The sequence below is a fragment of the Diabrotica undecimpunctata genome, chromosome 5, assembly GCF_040954645.1.
Source record: "Diabrotica undecimpunctata isolate CICGRU chromosome 5, icDiaUnde3, whole genome shotgun sequence".
Taxonomy (NCBI): domain Eukaryota; kingdom Metazoa; phylum Arthropoda; class Insecta; order Coleoptera; family Chrysomelidae; genus Diabrotica; species Diabrotica undecimpunctata.
Genome location: NC_092807.1, coordinates 141,060,217 through 141,078,122, shown reverse-complemented (window position 1 = coordinate 141,078,122; position 17,906 = coordinate 141,060,217). Strand labels below are relative to the sequence as shown.

At 33.5% G+C, this 17,906-nt stretch overlaps 1 protein-coding gene across 8 annotated transcripts in view; it reads left to right on the top strand.

Moving 5' to 3' along the window:
• The first annotated feature begins 2,727 nt into the window (after positions 1–2,727).
• Positions 2,728–17,906, top strand: part of OtopLa (proton channel otopetrin-like a) — a 259,273-nt gene continuing 244,094 nt past the window's right edge. For 4 of the 8 annotated variants that reach the window (XM_072532857.1, XM_072532859.1, XM_072532851.1 and 1 more), the window contains exons 1-2: positions 5,466–5,935; positions 17,633–17,878. In XM_072532857.1, coding sequence (XP_072388958.1) covers positions 17,714–17,878 — 165 coding nt within the window. In that variant the 5' untranslated portion in view covers positions 5,466–5,935; positions 17,633–17,713. Of the gene's footprint in view, positions 2,746–5,213; positions 5,327–5,465; positions 5,936–17,632; positions 17,879–17,906 lie in introns of those variants that run through there. The other 4 variants (XM_072532854.1, XM_072532852.1, XM_072532855.1 and 1 more) reach the window with 4 other exon arrangements.

The window sequence follows — 17,906 nt, the reverse complement described above, 5'->3', positions numbered from 1 at the left end:
ACATCAACATCACAATGCGTGTCATCCACTTCCTCTTACGGTCCTGCACGCCAGGGCTGCGCGAAATTATTTCTAAAAGGGAATCTGCATGTTGGGTGATAAAAAATATCAAGTTTGTATCTAAATTGTATTTATTTTAATTTTGATAAAAACCAAAAATGAAAAAAAATCTATTTTAGAATTAAACGACAAAGTAAGGCGTGGCCAGAAGACTTTCAAAAGGAATTTTTTTTCAAATGTCACAAAAGTATTAATTTTTGTGACTTGATTGACAATATAAAAATGTTACTTTTACGCCTAAAAATAAAAGTGAAGCACTTTTACAAAAGTTTCGTAAACCGCAGTGGACTTGGTAGGCAACAATACTTCGGCTACACTCTTTGCAGTACACAAAGTATGTGGAAGAACTCGCGATGCTGTGGGATCTTCGGAATCAGACATATTGCTCGTATTTTTGCGCGACATTAAGCACAAACGTTCACAAAACTTAACTGTAGCGCAAAAATCGGTAATTTTTCTTATTTGTCAAAGTGACAATCAATAGGAGTAACCATAGTAACAAAAATTATTTGCGACGTTTGAAAAAAAATATTATGTTATATTCGGAATAAAAATGACTTTTGTGCCTCAGCTTAATGTCGGACTCGCTATGCTCGTCTGTCAAACGTACAGCCTCGCCACAAAAGTATCATTTTTACTCCTAATAAAACATTCACCCAACTGGCTAGGCATTTTAGATCTTCTTGAATCCGAGACCTGTTGTCTTTTAATTGCTTATCCTCTACATTTTATCCGTATTATAAAGATATTTGAAGTAAATCTTGTGACGACGCCACCTTGTGGCGCTACTTCCGTGACGATGCTATCTGGTAGCGCTAGGACGCTTGCCTCAGCATTTTACTACAGAGAAAAAGTAATACAGCGCTAGTATAGAAGCTTCCCTCCAATAATTTAAAAAATTATTATGTTTGCTCCTAACATCACCTGGTAACGTATTAACAAAGCATTACGCTGTTTACTTCTCACAGATTTTTGTCAAATTCAAAAGAATTATTAAATTAATAATAAAATAAAATAAATATCAAGTGATAGTAAATTTAATTATTGTATAAACTAAAGTAGATGTTTAAAAATAATAATTATATTTAGATATATGTTAAATAATATTGTTATTAATTGGATGACATTTATGAGTTTTAAATTTTGATGAATCGTTGCGCATTGCATCTTTTATTGACAGATATTCTTTTAATTTTTACTTCTCATTTAATGTCTCTGTTTTGTTAGTTATTTTTCATGAAGTTTTTAATTTGAAACCTGCCTAGAATAAATATATATTGACTAGAAACGAATTTCGCTGTGAAGAACCGCTATTTTGTGATGCTATTCGTGATGACGCCATCTTGTAGCGCTAGTCCGTGACTCTCGCTTTAAAATTTTGCTATAGAGAAAAAAGTGAAACAATGCCAGTATAGAAGCTTTGCTTCAAAAAGTATACGAAGTCAGAGAGCAAGGGAAAAACGTCCAGGAATGAGATGAGATCAGATCAGATCAGATAAGACAATTGGCTTAAAATAAGTTATTATAGAAAAAAAGTATTAGAGAACCACCGCAAGAATGAATTTATGAAATAAAGATGAGTTAAAATTAAATAAACAATGTATACATATACAGTGTGGCTCACCGAAAACGAAACAGAGGCATTTACTGGCAGATGATTCCTTTTTTGAAAAAACGCTCGGACCCGTCGATTTTGTTTTCGAGGGGGACACACAATTGGCATAAAATCACTTTAACATTTGCAGCCCCTTAAGCGGGGGTGGCATCATCCCTAAAATCTTAAATGAAAAGGGGGGTCGAATGATCCATTATTTGAAAGGTCTTTCAACTCCCTTTATAATGATGTAAAATTCATGTATTCAATTCAGCAGTTTTGGAGATTTATTGATTTAAAGTTTAAAGTAGACTTTAATAGGTACATCAAATTAGTTTGTACTTCTTTCAGAAGAAATTTGAGTAAAAGCATTTTCTTGATAAGTAAATGCTTTTATTTACTACGCCCATGGTTTATTAAGTCCAAGTACATAAGGCACTGAAGATGATCTGATTAGAGCGAAAACGTTATGCTGCTACTGTATAAATTTTAACGACACTTGTAAAAGTTTTAACTATAGGTTTTTATATACATAAATACAATGGTGAAGTGTTTTAACTGCTGTATGACTTTTTTAAAAGTTTAAGATTAAGTAAACCGACAATAATCTATATTCTGAGAAAATATTTTAAATATTTGTTAATAAATGATTATAAAAGTATTTAGGTGTATACATATTTTGATTTTCATACTTAGTTTGGGAATTCAATATTTTCATAATCTTGACGGGCAAAATCACTAGTATTATTATAAATTTGATGAATTATAATGTAAATAGCCCAACACCGATATATGAAGAGTACAAGGGAAAAACCCCATCATCGACATTTTTGGGTTAATTCGGTTGAATATAAGCAGTACTGGGGAAAAACCCCGTCATCGACAGAGCGCGCGGGGAAGAACCCCGTCATTGCAGTTTAAATGTACATCGCAAACAAGCAGCGCATGCCGGGATCTTTATTAAAGTTGCATACCGGGGGCTAGACGTTAGTATTATTTCTTCCGCGCTCAGTACCGTATTGTTAACCGATGATGGAAAGTGGAGTGATAGTGGTGATGAGACGAAGCCCTCAACAAGCAGAAGAAAACAGGTAGAGTAGCAGATGTAATGAAAGTATTGAGAGCTGTGAGCTATGAACTCGGGCCGGATTGTTGTTGTAAGATGCTTCGCTGTTTTGAAGGAGTCTGAGAATCAGCGCAAAATAATCATTCGCGGGTTCAATGCGATGGGGGATGTAAATAAACAGAATTAGGCGGTCTCATTAGTGTATTGCCGGTGATGCAAAGAGGAAACAATGAAAATCAAACTAAGTACAACACAGCTTCCTTTGCCTACAGAGTTCTTTCGCTAACAGATGATGGTGTTACCCGTGATGTGAGAGTGTGCTTAAAATCTTTCACGAGCATGCATGGTATCTTAGAAGACAAGACCTTCGAAAATCTCTTGTTCAAATGGGAAAATAACCTACAGATCAGCGCGGCAAGCACTCAAACAGATCCCAGAACCTAACAGAAGACACTAAGGAAAAAATGTACACATTTTTGAAGTTACTGAGAGGGAGAAAATCACACTATTCTCTGAAGAAAACGGAAAAAATATACCTACCTGAAGAACTCAACATTACAAACTGCACAAAATGTACACGGATCAGTATCCGAAAAATGGAGTATCGTATGAATCCTTTCGTGAATATTTTGAAAATGAATTCAACATCTCCTTCGGCTATCCTCGCAAGGGTACTTGCAGCACATGTGACAAATAGGGAAATACACCTAAAGAAAAGTGAGCGTTTCTATCAATTGAAGAGACTTTGCCGAAAGAAGGCAATGAAGTCGACATCTTTTGAAGGAATTGCCATGGATTTCCAAAAAAATTTACCTTACCCAAACATAACTACTAATGACATCTACTACAGCCGTCAACTTAACTTCATCAGTTTTAACATTCATGTACTGTCTACTCAACAGGCGATTTTCTACACGTACGACGAAGTCTGTAGCAAAAAAAGGAGCCGACGAGGTTTGCTCTATGTTGCATCATTTCGTATGCAACATTTTGCCCTCAACGGTGAAGGAACTTACGATATTTTGCGACTCTTGCGGAGAAAAAAACAAAAATTTTACGTTAATAAGGTTTTTGCACAATTTGGTAACCAAAGAAGGGAAGTTAGAAAATATCAAGGTTATTTTCCCGATTCGAGACCACTCGTACTTGGAGTGCGACCGTGACATGAGTATTATCAAACAAAAGTCACACACTGAAACTCCTGAATACTGGAGAGATGTATTCAGGCACACCCGAGTGAAACCGACTCCTTTCCAAGTGGTAGATTGTGGCCTGGACCTAGACATTTTTCAAAATTAGACTGAACGTCTGTCGTCCATTTACCTAAAAAAGACGTGTCCTTTCCTCACCAGATCAATAAGAGTCCTCAAAATAAGTGCCACCAGCAAGAATTTGGTTTACCACAAAGCCACGTAGTCTGGCCCGTACACAAGCTCTCCATTATTGGTTCCACTGCCACCTATGAAAACTTTGTCGAATACTTCGAAAAAAAGAAAACAGAAACCTCCAAAGCCAGTCGTGGAACTGAAAAGATCATACGATGGGACAATCCTCATTAAAGCCGCCAAACTCAAAGATCTGCTTCACTTGGCACAATTTTTGAATAACCCTGAAGCGAAGCGTTTTTACCAAAGCTTGAAGTCAGATTGACTTGCGTCAGAAGACGTCGACGGCGACATTTACATCGACGACCCTCCCGTTGACGCTGAAAACTCAGAAGATGGCCAGTGAATCCGCCAATAATCAACTTTAGTGACTTCCACAATATTTTTTGGAACCGTATTTTTCGTTTGTAAAAACCTTTTTTTTCGTAAATGTTGCGTAAATTTGTTTAAAACCTAGTGAATAAGTACGCAGTTTACAAATAATTGTACAAAGAAAGTTTTTGTGTAGTTTGCGGATAATTAAATACGTTTTTGCATTCTTCAAGATATTTCATTCTCTCCATTGTTTGGTTTAGGGGTAAAAGAAGGTATAAAATATCATTGAATAGCTTAAAAATGGTTATCCGGGAAATTTATTTTGAATCTGCATAGTTAATGGTTCAAAAACAAAATTTTTGTATTTTTTAAATCGTTTTTGAAGGTTCTTTACAGTTGGTCAACTTTTAAATTTATTTTTCTCAAAATCAGCCTTGAATCAATGACGGGTTTTTCCCCTGGACTCTTCATATATTAACGGGTTTATTGATCAAATAAAAATAGCAATAAAAAATATAATGAATTATACTTTAGGGACTGTTATTTAATTATTTTTCGTACCGAGGTAATTCAATACTAAATTGTTGCGCGTAGTAATAAAACAACATTTCTAACAAAATGAAATACAAAGATATTTTTAAAAAATAACCTATATAGTGAGCCTCTCAGCGCCCCCGTTGACGTGCCAATGGCATACGCCCTTTTAGGGTTGTTGTAGGGTCGAAATGTTCTAACCACGCGCAGTAGCAAGAAGTGAAAATCAGGAAAACTCATTTTATATTTCGATGCAGAGTAGGCCGATCTATTTACAGATCTCCCCAGATGTAAATACGCACGGATCAGCGTTAGTTTTTGTACCAACTTTATTGTGATTATAATGTGTTCATAAATTAAAAAATAAAATTGGTAAGTACTACCACATGTTATAATTATACTTCTTTGTATTCTGAAGGCGCGTTCCTGCACCACTACTTTAACTTCCTGTTGTATTTGAACACTTCCTCGGTTCGGCTTAAAATAGTTCTGCATTCGATTTTAACTGTTTCAAACAGTATAAAGTATAGTAGCATTTCTGTTTAAGCTCAGAATAACAAACATTTTGCTACCTACAAATCGATGTGTGATTATTTGAAGTTGCAGTAGTGTGTGCAGTGGTGTTTACGGTTGCAGTTTCTGGTTTCTATCGAGGGTGCAGTTCGCGCTTTTCAATTAACTCCCGAATAAACTCTTTCTGATTTTTTCGAAATTTGAGGACTCTGTTTTAAGTCTAAAATAAACAGACAATTTTTATTCATCGCTTGGGGATTATATCACTTCTGTTTCCAAAACAAACAAACTTGTTGCCATGTAGGGTATTGGCCTCGCGCAAAATGGCGATATAAATAGAATTTTGCCCTACATAGGGTGTTTTACGCAATTTTTAAGACTGTCGTATCTGATTGAAGAAAATAGATTTGTGCATTTTAGAGAATTTTAAGTGACATTTCTTTTTATTGAAACAAGGAGTGAATAAATGTAAGTATTGGTGCGCAAATCATATATCATCCCCCATTCCTTTGTTTTTATTTTCTTCATATGAAAACGATAATGATGTTATTGATTATTTTTATTATAAATAGTTTAAAGTACAATTATTAATCAAGATTATTCATTGTAAGCCAACAATTAAAAAGAAATCAATAGTAAAATAATAAAGTGATTTCTTGAGATCATTACCAAATCATTAATTTTTTAATGAGATAATTATTCTCATCAAAAGACATGATTAAATAATGACATGACCAAAAACAAAAACCATTCAAGTATGATTATTCTTACAAAAATTACCAAAAGCCAAATCAAAAACAAAATTCGTCTTCTTCAGACCGTGTTTGTCCACTGGACGAATCCCATCCATTGCCTGCAGACGATATGTTTGATATCATCGCTTCACCTCTTCTGCGGTCTTCGCACTCCAATTTTGTTCTCTTTTGGTTTTCCGTTTGATATTTTTCGGGTTTTTGCGTGCAGTTTTCAGGGTTATCTGGAGCAACATGCCCTATTTATTGCCACTTAAGCCTAACTATACGTTCCAGGACATCAACAATTTTTGTTCTGTCATAAATGTCGGTAGTCCTGTCTCTCAAACTGATCCCGAGCTCCATGGCTCCCTCCACCGCTCTTTGAGTTATACTAAGCCGTTCTAAAGTTTTAGTTGTAAGAGCCATGGCCTTAAATCCGTAGGTAGTCATTGGTAAGATGGACTTTTCATATACTTTACACACATTGGTACATCTTTGTTAAAAATACAAATATAACTGCATTTCTACCAAAAGATGCCGAAGCTAGTTTCATTCTTCTGTTTATTTCTGGAAGTAAGGAGCCAGATTTATGTATTAATTGTCCCAGGTATACATACTCGTCTACTGTCAACAACACTGCACTTGATAGTGTTGTTTATTATTACATCTTGTACAGTTTTAGGCCAACTTCATTGCTAACTGCATTTAGGTCATTTATAAGTTCATGTAGTTCTGCAGGATTATTAGCAATCAGAACGATGCCGTCTGCAAATCTTAGATGACTGAGGTATTCTCCATCAATGGATATTTCTTTGTTCTGCCAGTTCATTTTGCTGAATATATTTTCTAGAGTTGCAGTGAAGAGCTTTGGCGATATTGCGTCTCCTTGTCGGACGCCTCTGGTAGTGAAAAATTATGGAGTTTTTCATACATTTTTACCTTAGCTTTTGCTTCTCTGTATATATTTGCTTAAGTTTCTATGTACGGTTTGTCAATGCCTTGGTTGATCAAAGCTTCTATTACTGCCTTGGGATATATAGAATCGAAAGCCTTCTCGAAATCTATGAAGGTTAATGCTAGCGGTATTTCATATTCTTTACTCTACTCATTAGTTCTCGAAGCGTATGAATATGATCCATGGTACTGAATTCACAGCTTGCTCTTTCGGCTGTGCCTCATCTAATGCGTTTGTTAATCTGTTCTTGATGATCTTTGTGAATATCTTGTATATGATTGGTAGTAGACTTATGGGTCTGTAGTTTTTGATACCCTCTTTGCTTCCTTTCTTATGAATGATAATTATGTTTGCTGTATTCCAGTGGTATGGTATGCATCTCGATCTAAGGCAGTTCGTAAACATGCCTGCTAATAATTTCCAGGTTTTATTGCCAGCGTATTTAAACAGTTCCACTATTATACAATCCATTTTAGCTGCTTTTTCGCTTTTCATTTTTGTAATTGTCGATTCCACTTCTTTCGGAAGGACTTCTGGTACATCTTCTTGGTTACTGATTACTTCTGCAAGTGCGTCAGGGGCTTTGTATAGATCGCTGTAGAATTTAGTTACAAGTTGTATTATTTCATTTCTGTCTGCAATTCCGGTGTTTTCGTTGTTAGACTTCTGCAAGTGCGTCAGGGGCTTTGTATAGTTCGCTGTAGAATTTAGTTACAAGTTGTATTATTTCATTTCTGTCTGCAATTCCGGTGTTTTCGTTGTTAGAGCAACGATTTGCTTCTTCCCAATGATTAATGCTTTTTTTGTTTTCCTGTTTTCGATTGCATTTTCTACCAGTCTTTCATTGTATTTCCTTATGTCTTCCTTAATACTGTTCTTTATTGTCTTACAAAGTTCTATGTATTGTATTCTTTGTATTTTGCTACTTACTTTCATTTCTCTTCTTTGTTTTAGTATTATTTTAGTTTTATCAGACAGTTTATTATGTTCATTTTGTGGTTGCGGGCCTCCTATTTCTTTGTCACTATCTAGGACGATTTCCATTAATTGATAGCTGTTGATTTGGTCATGCAATCTTTCGTCAATTGTCCTCTGGTAGCGATCTGAGTTTTCTTTTAGATTGTTAATATTTATACCGGTTACTCTTGGTTTTGTGATTAATTTTATTCTTTCTAGTTTTGAATCTTGAACAATTTTTGCTCTGATTAGCCTATGGTCGCTGCCTGTTTGAAATTTATTTATTATATATATATATATATATATATATATAAATGTTTTGGATGGGTTGGAGTCAATAAAAGGGGCTATTGGTTAACTATTTATTATCTCGAGCTTTCAATTGTGTTTACAATTATTATCAAGAGCTGCTAAAAAAGACAAAATATCTTACACAGTTGAACTAGAAAGAAAAAAATTTTTTGTTAACTCACCAAATAAAATTAGTTTGGTTAATAAAATTGCTGCTAATACATCTCAAAAAGAATTAATACAAAAATGCCTTTATCCAATAAATGTTTCTCTGAAATTTTAATATAATTTTGAAAACATTTTCTTAACACAAAAACAATTGAATTTATAAATAAGTTAAAATAGCGACCATTTACAAATAAGCATCAATGTCATAAATGCCAACTTAAAATTTTTTATTATTGACAATTATATTGCCAAAAATAAAATTTTGTTTAAAAATTCTTTTTTGTTTAGTAACAAAAAAGAAGAAGATTTATTCACCATTGATAGATGTCTGAAAAAATGTAACAGATATATGGAGAATTAAATCAAAATGTGATATTTTACAAGTTTCATATATAAATTATAAAGAAATAATATAATTATAAATTTTGCTTAGATTTTGAATTTCTGATCTTTTGTTTAAATTATTATCACTTTTGCTAGTACAAACCATTTCCAAAAAAGTCCTTTTGAATTTATTACTTTCAGTACATAAAATTTTAATGTTATCAAAATCCATAATATGACCAGTAGTTTGTTCATAGATTCTTTGACAGTCTAGCGACTTGTTCAGCGTCTATTGTTTTTGATCTTCTACGACGTATTTCTTTGTTTGAGATTCGGTCTCTTCGAGAGACCCAACATCTGGCGCTCCATAGCCCTCTGAGTTACGCGAATCTTGTTCACTACTTTTTGTGAGTGTTATTTTTTCCGCTCCACAAGTGAGTACAGGCAACCCACATTGGTCAAAGATTTTACTTTTGAAGCATATGGGTAGATTAGATTTAACCGCTACCCATGCTAATATTATGCGACGTCTTCTTCTTCTTCAAGTGCCATCTCCGCGGCGGAAGTCGGCAATAATCATAGCTATTCGGACTTTTGAGACGGCTGCTCTGAAAAGTTCATTTGATGTACATCCGTACCACTCTCTCAGGTTGCGCAGCCATGACATTCTATTATGCGACGTGGGAGCTCATATATCTTGATATCTCTGCTCAACCGAGTTTCATATCCTAAGTACTTTTACGATGCAGTCAATATCCGTTCCCTCTACAGCAATTTTACGATTTAGTACCAGATTAGTCATTATTTGCAACTTGTTCATGGTAGTCTAATCTTAAATAATTGAGCTTCTCTCCATTTATGTTGATTTCATACTCATTCAGATCTGTCTTCTAATAAGTATGTTCTAAAAGCGTCAAGAATAGCTTTGGCGGTGTCGCCTTTCCGTATTCGCTGGATAAAGAATTTATTTGTTTCTTGTTCAGATAGTCTTAACGCTAGCCGCGACATTTTAATAAATATATTTGATTATGTTAGTGTAGTGATGATCTTTTCGGCATTCTGTCAATGCTTTTAACATTTTCTGCGAGCTTATGATATCGAATGTTTTCTTGTAGTCTACGAGTATCCGTCTACGGCTCGCCCTGGAATCTGCTTGCCTCAAGCTAAAAAACACTACTTTCCAGTAAACTGTTTGGAGAAATAAATATGACTGACGCGTTTAATGTTTCTTTAATTATAATATAATAGATGTCTAAATAGTACGTGTATCTCGTAGTAAAAACACGTTTCCGAATTTCGATGCTTGTTGGCATCGGCTGGTGCCTCGGCCAACAATTTGCATCGTTCGAAAATGTAATGTTTTTACTACTAGATACACAATATATTAACTACTAAATATTTCTTTGATATAACACTGGCGTTTAGTTTTCATTGAAGCCGACTAGTTAGACAATGAATGAACTAGAAATAATTAATTAGAGCATATTAATTATTTCATTTTCACTTTTTAATTACAAATAAGACATAATAGAAAATTCTTCTTTTATATTTAAACCATTTACTCTCACTTCACTAAATTTTTTCTATCTTTCTCCTATTTAAGGCTAGGACGACAAGAAAATGATACTTATTTTAGTCTGTTGTATAACTTTCATAACAAATAAGTCACTTTTGGAGAATCGTCGAACTTTTGTGTCAAGTCGTCTTATGAAATCGATTTACGTATAAAAACTAGCATTATTCTAGTTTGGCAATTCATTTGTTGGGAAAGCTTGAGTTTTGTATTATATTTTTTACCGATGACCAAATTCGCAGCTAGTATCTAAAATCAACAAACTTTTAAAAGAAATAAAAATTTAATTTTTAAAACAAAAAACTTCTTGCATGAAAAGACCGGTCTTTTCAACTTCAGATAAATATTGTCCTAACTGACAGATAGTTGTAGAGTGACGGGGCAAAGTGATCTAAGTGCCAAAAAACATTTTATTGGGAAAACACAAAAAACCGTTTTTGAATCAAATTTATTGTCGTAAACCGTTTATTTAAAAATAAAAACTGTTAAATTAAGTCATTTTAAATATTAAACATGCTTCAAATATAACACATATTACAAAAATGAAAATGATAAAGTGCTTAAACTGGCAAAATGTTTAAAAAATATTGTTTATTGTCATCATCGAGAAATTGCAACATTGCAGTAATGTCTTTCTTTTTAGATTCTTTTAAAGGTAAGGAATTTGGAAGAGAAGACAATGTAGCATTTTTGATGGTAGTGGCAGTAATGCCAGGTTTTAGGACTATACAACTTTCCCACGGTGCTAAATCACTGTAACTTTTCTTGTACATGACGGTCCCAGGGTTGTTCTTTGAAACTCGAATCCAAACAGCTGTAGAAATTCCAAGTTTGGCTGTATTCAGAAACGCAGAAGAGGCTGCATCAAAATCAAAAAACGTTTTCTCGTCACCCATGTTCAGAATTTTGTAAGGACGTGAAGGTCTCGCTGTGACTATCGCCTTCATAACATCCTGCATATTAATTAGCTTGCATTGTCTTACTCTTTTTTCGATTAAAGCAAAATCCCGATCTGAAGCTGAGAACGAATGACCTGATACAAGAAACTTATGGTCAATCGTTTCAAAAACTTCATGGCAGACAAGAAAAATGTACAAGAACAAAAGCATTCTGTTTTTCAACTGACCTGCACAGTTATCACTCCAAACGCACAGATTTTTTTTGTATGTATTGAGTAGTCCACAGTTTAGTGTTTGTAAAAGGCAAGATGCCATTTGGTTGCCTCCTCTTCCTGATTGCCGCTCATGCCAAATACACATCAATCCATCATCTGTATCAGCCACGTGAATACCAAAGTTGTAACCAGATATTTGGCGGGAATAGTACATACTACTGTGAGTTAGTTTGGGTAACGAAAAAGCTTTCTGCAAATCCATTGTTATGGTGCACGTGTCACTTACTGGCAAGGTGCTTCGTATAAAGTCGCTTTTTATAGATGCGAAAACAGCTTCTACTTGGCGGTGATGTAACTCAAGTTTTGTTGTCCCTGTTTTCTTGGTTGCTGGGTCAGAACTTTTGGTTGATATGTTCAGTTGATCGCATGTTTTGCAAGTATCCACTCGTGGTCGACGGAAGGATAGGTTCGGGAAATCCTTCAAAAAAACACTTCGGTAAAACTTGTGTGAAATATGAGTACAAGGATTCTTTTCTTGAAATGCCCTGAAAAGCCTATGCACATTCAGATCAGAGCTCAAATACTCTTTGTCCGACTTAAGTCGGTTGTAATGACTGACATCTCTAGGGAAGCTATTAATATGTTGTTTCACTAAACGACGATCATGGACAGTGAATTTAAACATTTTTGCACCACCTCGCTTGTCTGTGTACATGTACATGTAATCCCCACTTTTTTCTTCTTGACAATGGTTGTAATCCTTTGGGGAGTAACAGCAAAAATCTTCATGAATGTCTGTTTACAAACTTTTTGTAAACCTCTCTTACCATCAGGAACAGTGTAACTCATAGTGCATTGGCGTCGGCTCTCTGAATCATCATCGTAAGTACCATGACCACGTCGTGTCACCGGAAGTATCTGAATCAGTCCCATAAGATAACTACCCTGTGCATTTAAATCCAGTGAATAGTAGGACTCATGGAGTTGCATCTTCTCTATTCCAGTCAGTTCCTTACAATAGCTGTTCTTACATTTGCATTCAACCTGAAAACAAAAAAAGCAAAATATAAGGTTACATTGCAAATATTGATTTTTGTTGCTAACGTCATTATTGCACACATACTCGAAAATAAAAATTAATACTAACCTCGTTTTTAGGTTTACGTCTTGCCGGAACTAGTTTTTTAAATTTATCGGTAGTGTACGAATTTCCACTAACTCGTGCCTCACTCTGTATTTTTCTCTTACGTTTTTTGTTTTTAACTGTTTCATCACGACAAAATGCTTGTTCATTCATTATTTCATGCAAAATAGGAATTTTAACCTTAAAACGACACGTTCCCGAACGTTTATAAGCAACTACTGACATGGAACAATAGTAATAAAGAAGCTTGGCACTTAGAACAGTTTGGCCGGACATGTCCGAAGGACATACCGCTAGCTTGATCATGCAGTCAATTTTTAAATTAGATAACAGTAGAATAGGGACTTAAATCACAGTGGGGCTATTGGCGATGGCACATAGAACACTTTGAGTGGAAAAAGTGATTTTTTGATTTTTTGGCACTTAGATCACTTTGCCCCGTCACTCTACAGTTAAGGATCTGGAGGATAGATATTTATTTATAGTATAAAATGTACCCGTCTTTTCACGTCAAATTATGTTACGGTTACTTATCTGTAAGATAAATAGTATTATAAGATTAGCTCTTTCATCAATTGATCTTCTAAATTCGAGAATTCGAGAATTGAGAATTTCGGACTACACTCTGGATATTTTGTATGCTTACGCTGAGTCTTTTTTTATTATAATTATATTTACACTGCATATATTCTTAGAATATAGATCATTGTCGGTATCCTAAATCTAAACCTATTAAAAAAGTCTGTGTCATTACAAAAATTAAATGTTAGATTCTGCTTCAAATATTATATTCTCGCACTAAGTTTATAAACATTAAACATTATACTGGTCATACTCTTTGATTTCATTAAATCTTCTAATACCAAATCCATGTCTCTCACCCAGAATAAACAACAATATTTAGGTTATATTTTTGATTTCGCCATTAGCTACAACATAATAAAAAACTACAATAAACACAATTTATGTTCCTGATAACTTCTTATTCGGTACTTTATTTGGCAAATCAATGTTTTACATTTTATCTGTCAGATAAGTTTATTCATGTCAGTTGGCAGTTTAGATTTCTTTCCTAGATGGAGCTAGGTGTTTAAATTTTAATTAACATAAAGCTTTAAATTATTTTGTTTATCAAATCTTATCTTAAAATAACAGCAACCAATATTTTTGGCAATTTTGCGAAAAAATTGATCGTATTACTAATTATATTAATATGTAATTAATACATTAGTATTATTAATTACACGTATCGTTTCCAGAACAAAATATGATTGAACTGTTAGATCTTGGTAGTTCAGATTTCTTTCCTAGGTGGCGTAGTTACCCTACCAAACAAACAGTGTGACTTGTCGTCCTAGTCTTTTATATAGATAGATACTTCAAAAGAAAGCTTAGCTTTCAAAAAAGTTAAGTGTTGAAGTAAAAAAAATAAATATTTAAGTCTGTTTATTTATTGCTGCATACTTGAAAATTTTTAAAAGTTATTTCGTATCAAATAACTACACAAATTCATATAAATCTATTTTCGATAACATACTTCGTTTTCATAGCAATTTTGATTTTATTAAAAGTTTTCACCCTCTCGTCTCCTAAATTGTAGAAATACACCAGGGCATTACTTGTAATCACAGTCATTATACTCTATTGTTTAAATAATATATGGCTTAAGACAGTGTATTTTTTAAAATACAATCAAGAGGCTAGTATATGCTATAAAATTTTGCATTGCAGCAAGTTCTCGCTAATAACCTTAGTAGTTTATGCGGTTTATCGATATAAAAAATTGATAATCGTCACGCATGATTGAATTCAAATACTTAAATATTTTTAACTGATCTGTCAAAAAGAAAAACGATTTTTATCACCGAACAAATAACTTTTGCTAAAGCAAAATATGAATTTCTATTGAGACTAGAATAACTGAGACTGAGATCAAGATAACTAGCAAATCAATATCTTCTCCTACAATGACGGAAGTTTTTCCTACATGTTCAGACTCTGCAATAGCTGTTTCTACAATGAGAACATCAGCATAATCTCTGGCTTGTTTTGTAGTGATACGTGTAGAAAGTCATATTAAAAAAAACCGGTTAGGTCATATATAACAAAGAAGCATCTGCTACAGCTTCGCAGAAACAGCAACCGCCGTACAAGCGATTTGTATTTCGAGATATAATATTCGTAGTAATATGGACGAAAAGTATTTTATTTAATATTGTATGTTTGTTAAAAATAAAATAAATATTATATAAAAATATATATATTTTATAATTAATATCTATAAATATAGTTTATTAAATAATAAATAATAAAAATTTAATGATAATAATAGTATTTTAAGTGAATAATTAACTATATAACTTATTATTTATTGAATCCTACTGGCTGACTTCGCGTTACCGTATACACAGGTAAGCGGTCCCCCACTCTTTTCGCTCTATCTTAGAGCGAAGGGTTGAAGGTACATAAAAGTATTTGAGACAAAAATTGAAGAGAATTTTCCATTCTACAATTTTTTTTACCACCTTAAATGTCATAAAGTGTAAGGGAAACGAGATATTTGCAGAAAACTCATTTTCGTGACCTTTGACCTTAAATATCTTAAGTCGCGGACACGTAATTATATGAGACTTTTGAGGTAAGTTTTATACCATCAAAATAAAGATGTATGCAAATTTTCAGCTTATTATCTTTCATTCCGAGGTTGAATCCTTATTTTACCGGACTATTAACGAATACCAAAAATAGATCACTTTTCTCTCCTTTTCCCGATCTCCTCTTTTAAATTGGATATTCTCTCTTTAAATTGCGCTTCAACTAAATGGTGACCACTATCTATGTTTGCTCCTCTAAAAGACCTAACATCTATAATAATAAGTTAGAGCAGTGTCTTGCATTGATGATTATATGATTATATGATTTGGTTGTCTAAAACGGTTGGATGGTATTCCATATTTTCCTTAAATAATTAATTTCTTTGGTACATATGCTAGAACGATTTTATCGTATATCATAGTATCAATGTTTATAGTACAATTTTACTAAATATATGTACAAAATTTCTAATTTAGAAATGTTATTCAATACATCAAAAATCCAAAATTATCGAATAGGTATGACTTTCGTACAGATGTAAAACGAGTGAGGAGATTCAGTTTCAGTATGTAGGGCTGATTTTTTTAAAGAAATAAATAATGGATTTATAGTTAATATTCTTGTTGTAAATGAAGCATTAAAGGCGAACATAAAATCACTCCAAAAATCCCCAAAAACTTTGTCAACGATGTAATTGGTTATTATAATATTTCCTAATAAACGCTTTAACTCTGCGATATATAGCTGGCTGAAAATATATGTCACTTGGTGTATTTCTACTTATACTTGTATTGTAACCAACGATATTTGGGCATGCTACATTCTTCTTGCTTCTATACCAGTACCTACAGAAACAGTTCCATTCATCTTAATATGCATGTTGGTTGATTGCAAATTGACACAAATCTACAATACATACACAATGTGTGCGCTGCTTTTGAATTAAAAAATTCTTTTACATGTTAGCAATCATTGCTAAACACTACCATATTATTAACTATTGTTTTGTTTTTTATATTAAGTTTATTATCTTAATTGAATTGTTGGACAAAAAACACAGTTACCAATTTTTTTTTGATTATTTGTGATTTTATAGGAAATTTTGTATATTGTATAATGTTAATTTATTTATTAGCATAAAACAACCTTATTTTAAAACACGTGAAAACAGTGGGTAAACAGAAAAGTCCAAATCGAAATATAATACTAATTTCTATTAAATGCTTCTTGAAACTTCCATAACTTCGGGCTAGCGTCGTGGTTTACTTTCAATAATGATCATTGTTAAATCTTCATACAACTCAAGAGTTAGTCTTACAGTTCCTGCTTTGTTTCTAATAGATTTTCTGGCTTTTTAATTGGTTTCTCATTTCGTATACCTATACTATGCCTTATACGTTTTAGATCTACTTTGCCTAGATCCAGTCTACATATCGGCTTATTTATGGTTCTGATATAAAATTAATTTATAATCTCTTAAATCTAAACCGATGAAGAAGTTAGAGCTGGACTATATGGAGGAAACGAAGGCAAATCCTTAGTAAAACCCTAGGTAATCACTATACTGTCTTCCAAGAGGATTTTCATACTAAAGATATGTCCCTGGAGGAAATAATTACCAGAAACTGCAGCGACAAAAGGTAACCAAGTAAGTTTATTCTGGGTGCCTGGACATACTGGTAATGAAGAGAACGAAAAAGTTGATAAACAGGGGACAGACAAAAAAACATTCAGAGGCTTAGAATCTTTCGTTGGGATAGCAAGAGATCAAAAAATCTACCAGATATGAATCTAAATGATTCGGGGACGGGTTTATTTATATATATAGCGTCTCATTCTTTCCTCTTGAAGCCCATTCTAGTATTCTTCTTGTTATCCCCAGGGTAACTGGAGTATGGATCTCAACTTTGTTTCTTCCCAGCTCTTGCATCTTTTGTACTATTTTTCTACAGGTCTTAAGGAACTTCATGTTATCTGATTCTTCTTTTCTATTTAGGAGAACCTTGAATCCATACTTCTCTTTATTTACCCATTTTCCATTTTTATGGGCAGAGATTGTTACTCTCATAGTCCCCAAACCACCTCCTCATCCGTTTCTACGCAAAGAATTTCACATTCTTTCCCCATTCTACGCAGTACATCCACATTAGTAACTCTGTCAACCCAGGATATACGTAAGATGCGCCTATAACACCACATTTCGAAATTATAAATATGAAGACGGGTTTTTTGTCCAACAATTTTTTTTAGTAAAAGATTCTAATTGGCATTTACTACTTATTGTTAAACCTTCCTAAATGTTTTTTTCAGATTTAATGAAAACGATTTTTTGTCAATGAATAACTGAGATTCCAAAATGAATTTTGGTTTCAGTAGTTTCGATTTACAAAAATGCAGCGTTGTCCCTATCTCTACGAGATGAAAGAAAGACTGCTCGAGGACACCATTCCTATGAAAATAATCATGCCTAAGGAAGTACCGCCGCCATGTCCTCCTTTACCAAAGGACCAACAACCACTTATCATTCAACAAAAGCCTGTAGCGACTATAGTTAAAGTAAGAATTGTCATTTAAAAGTTACTAT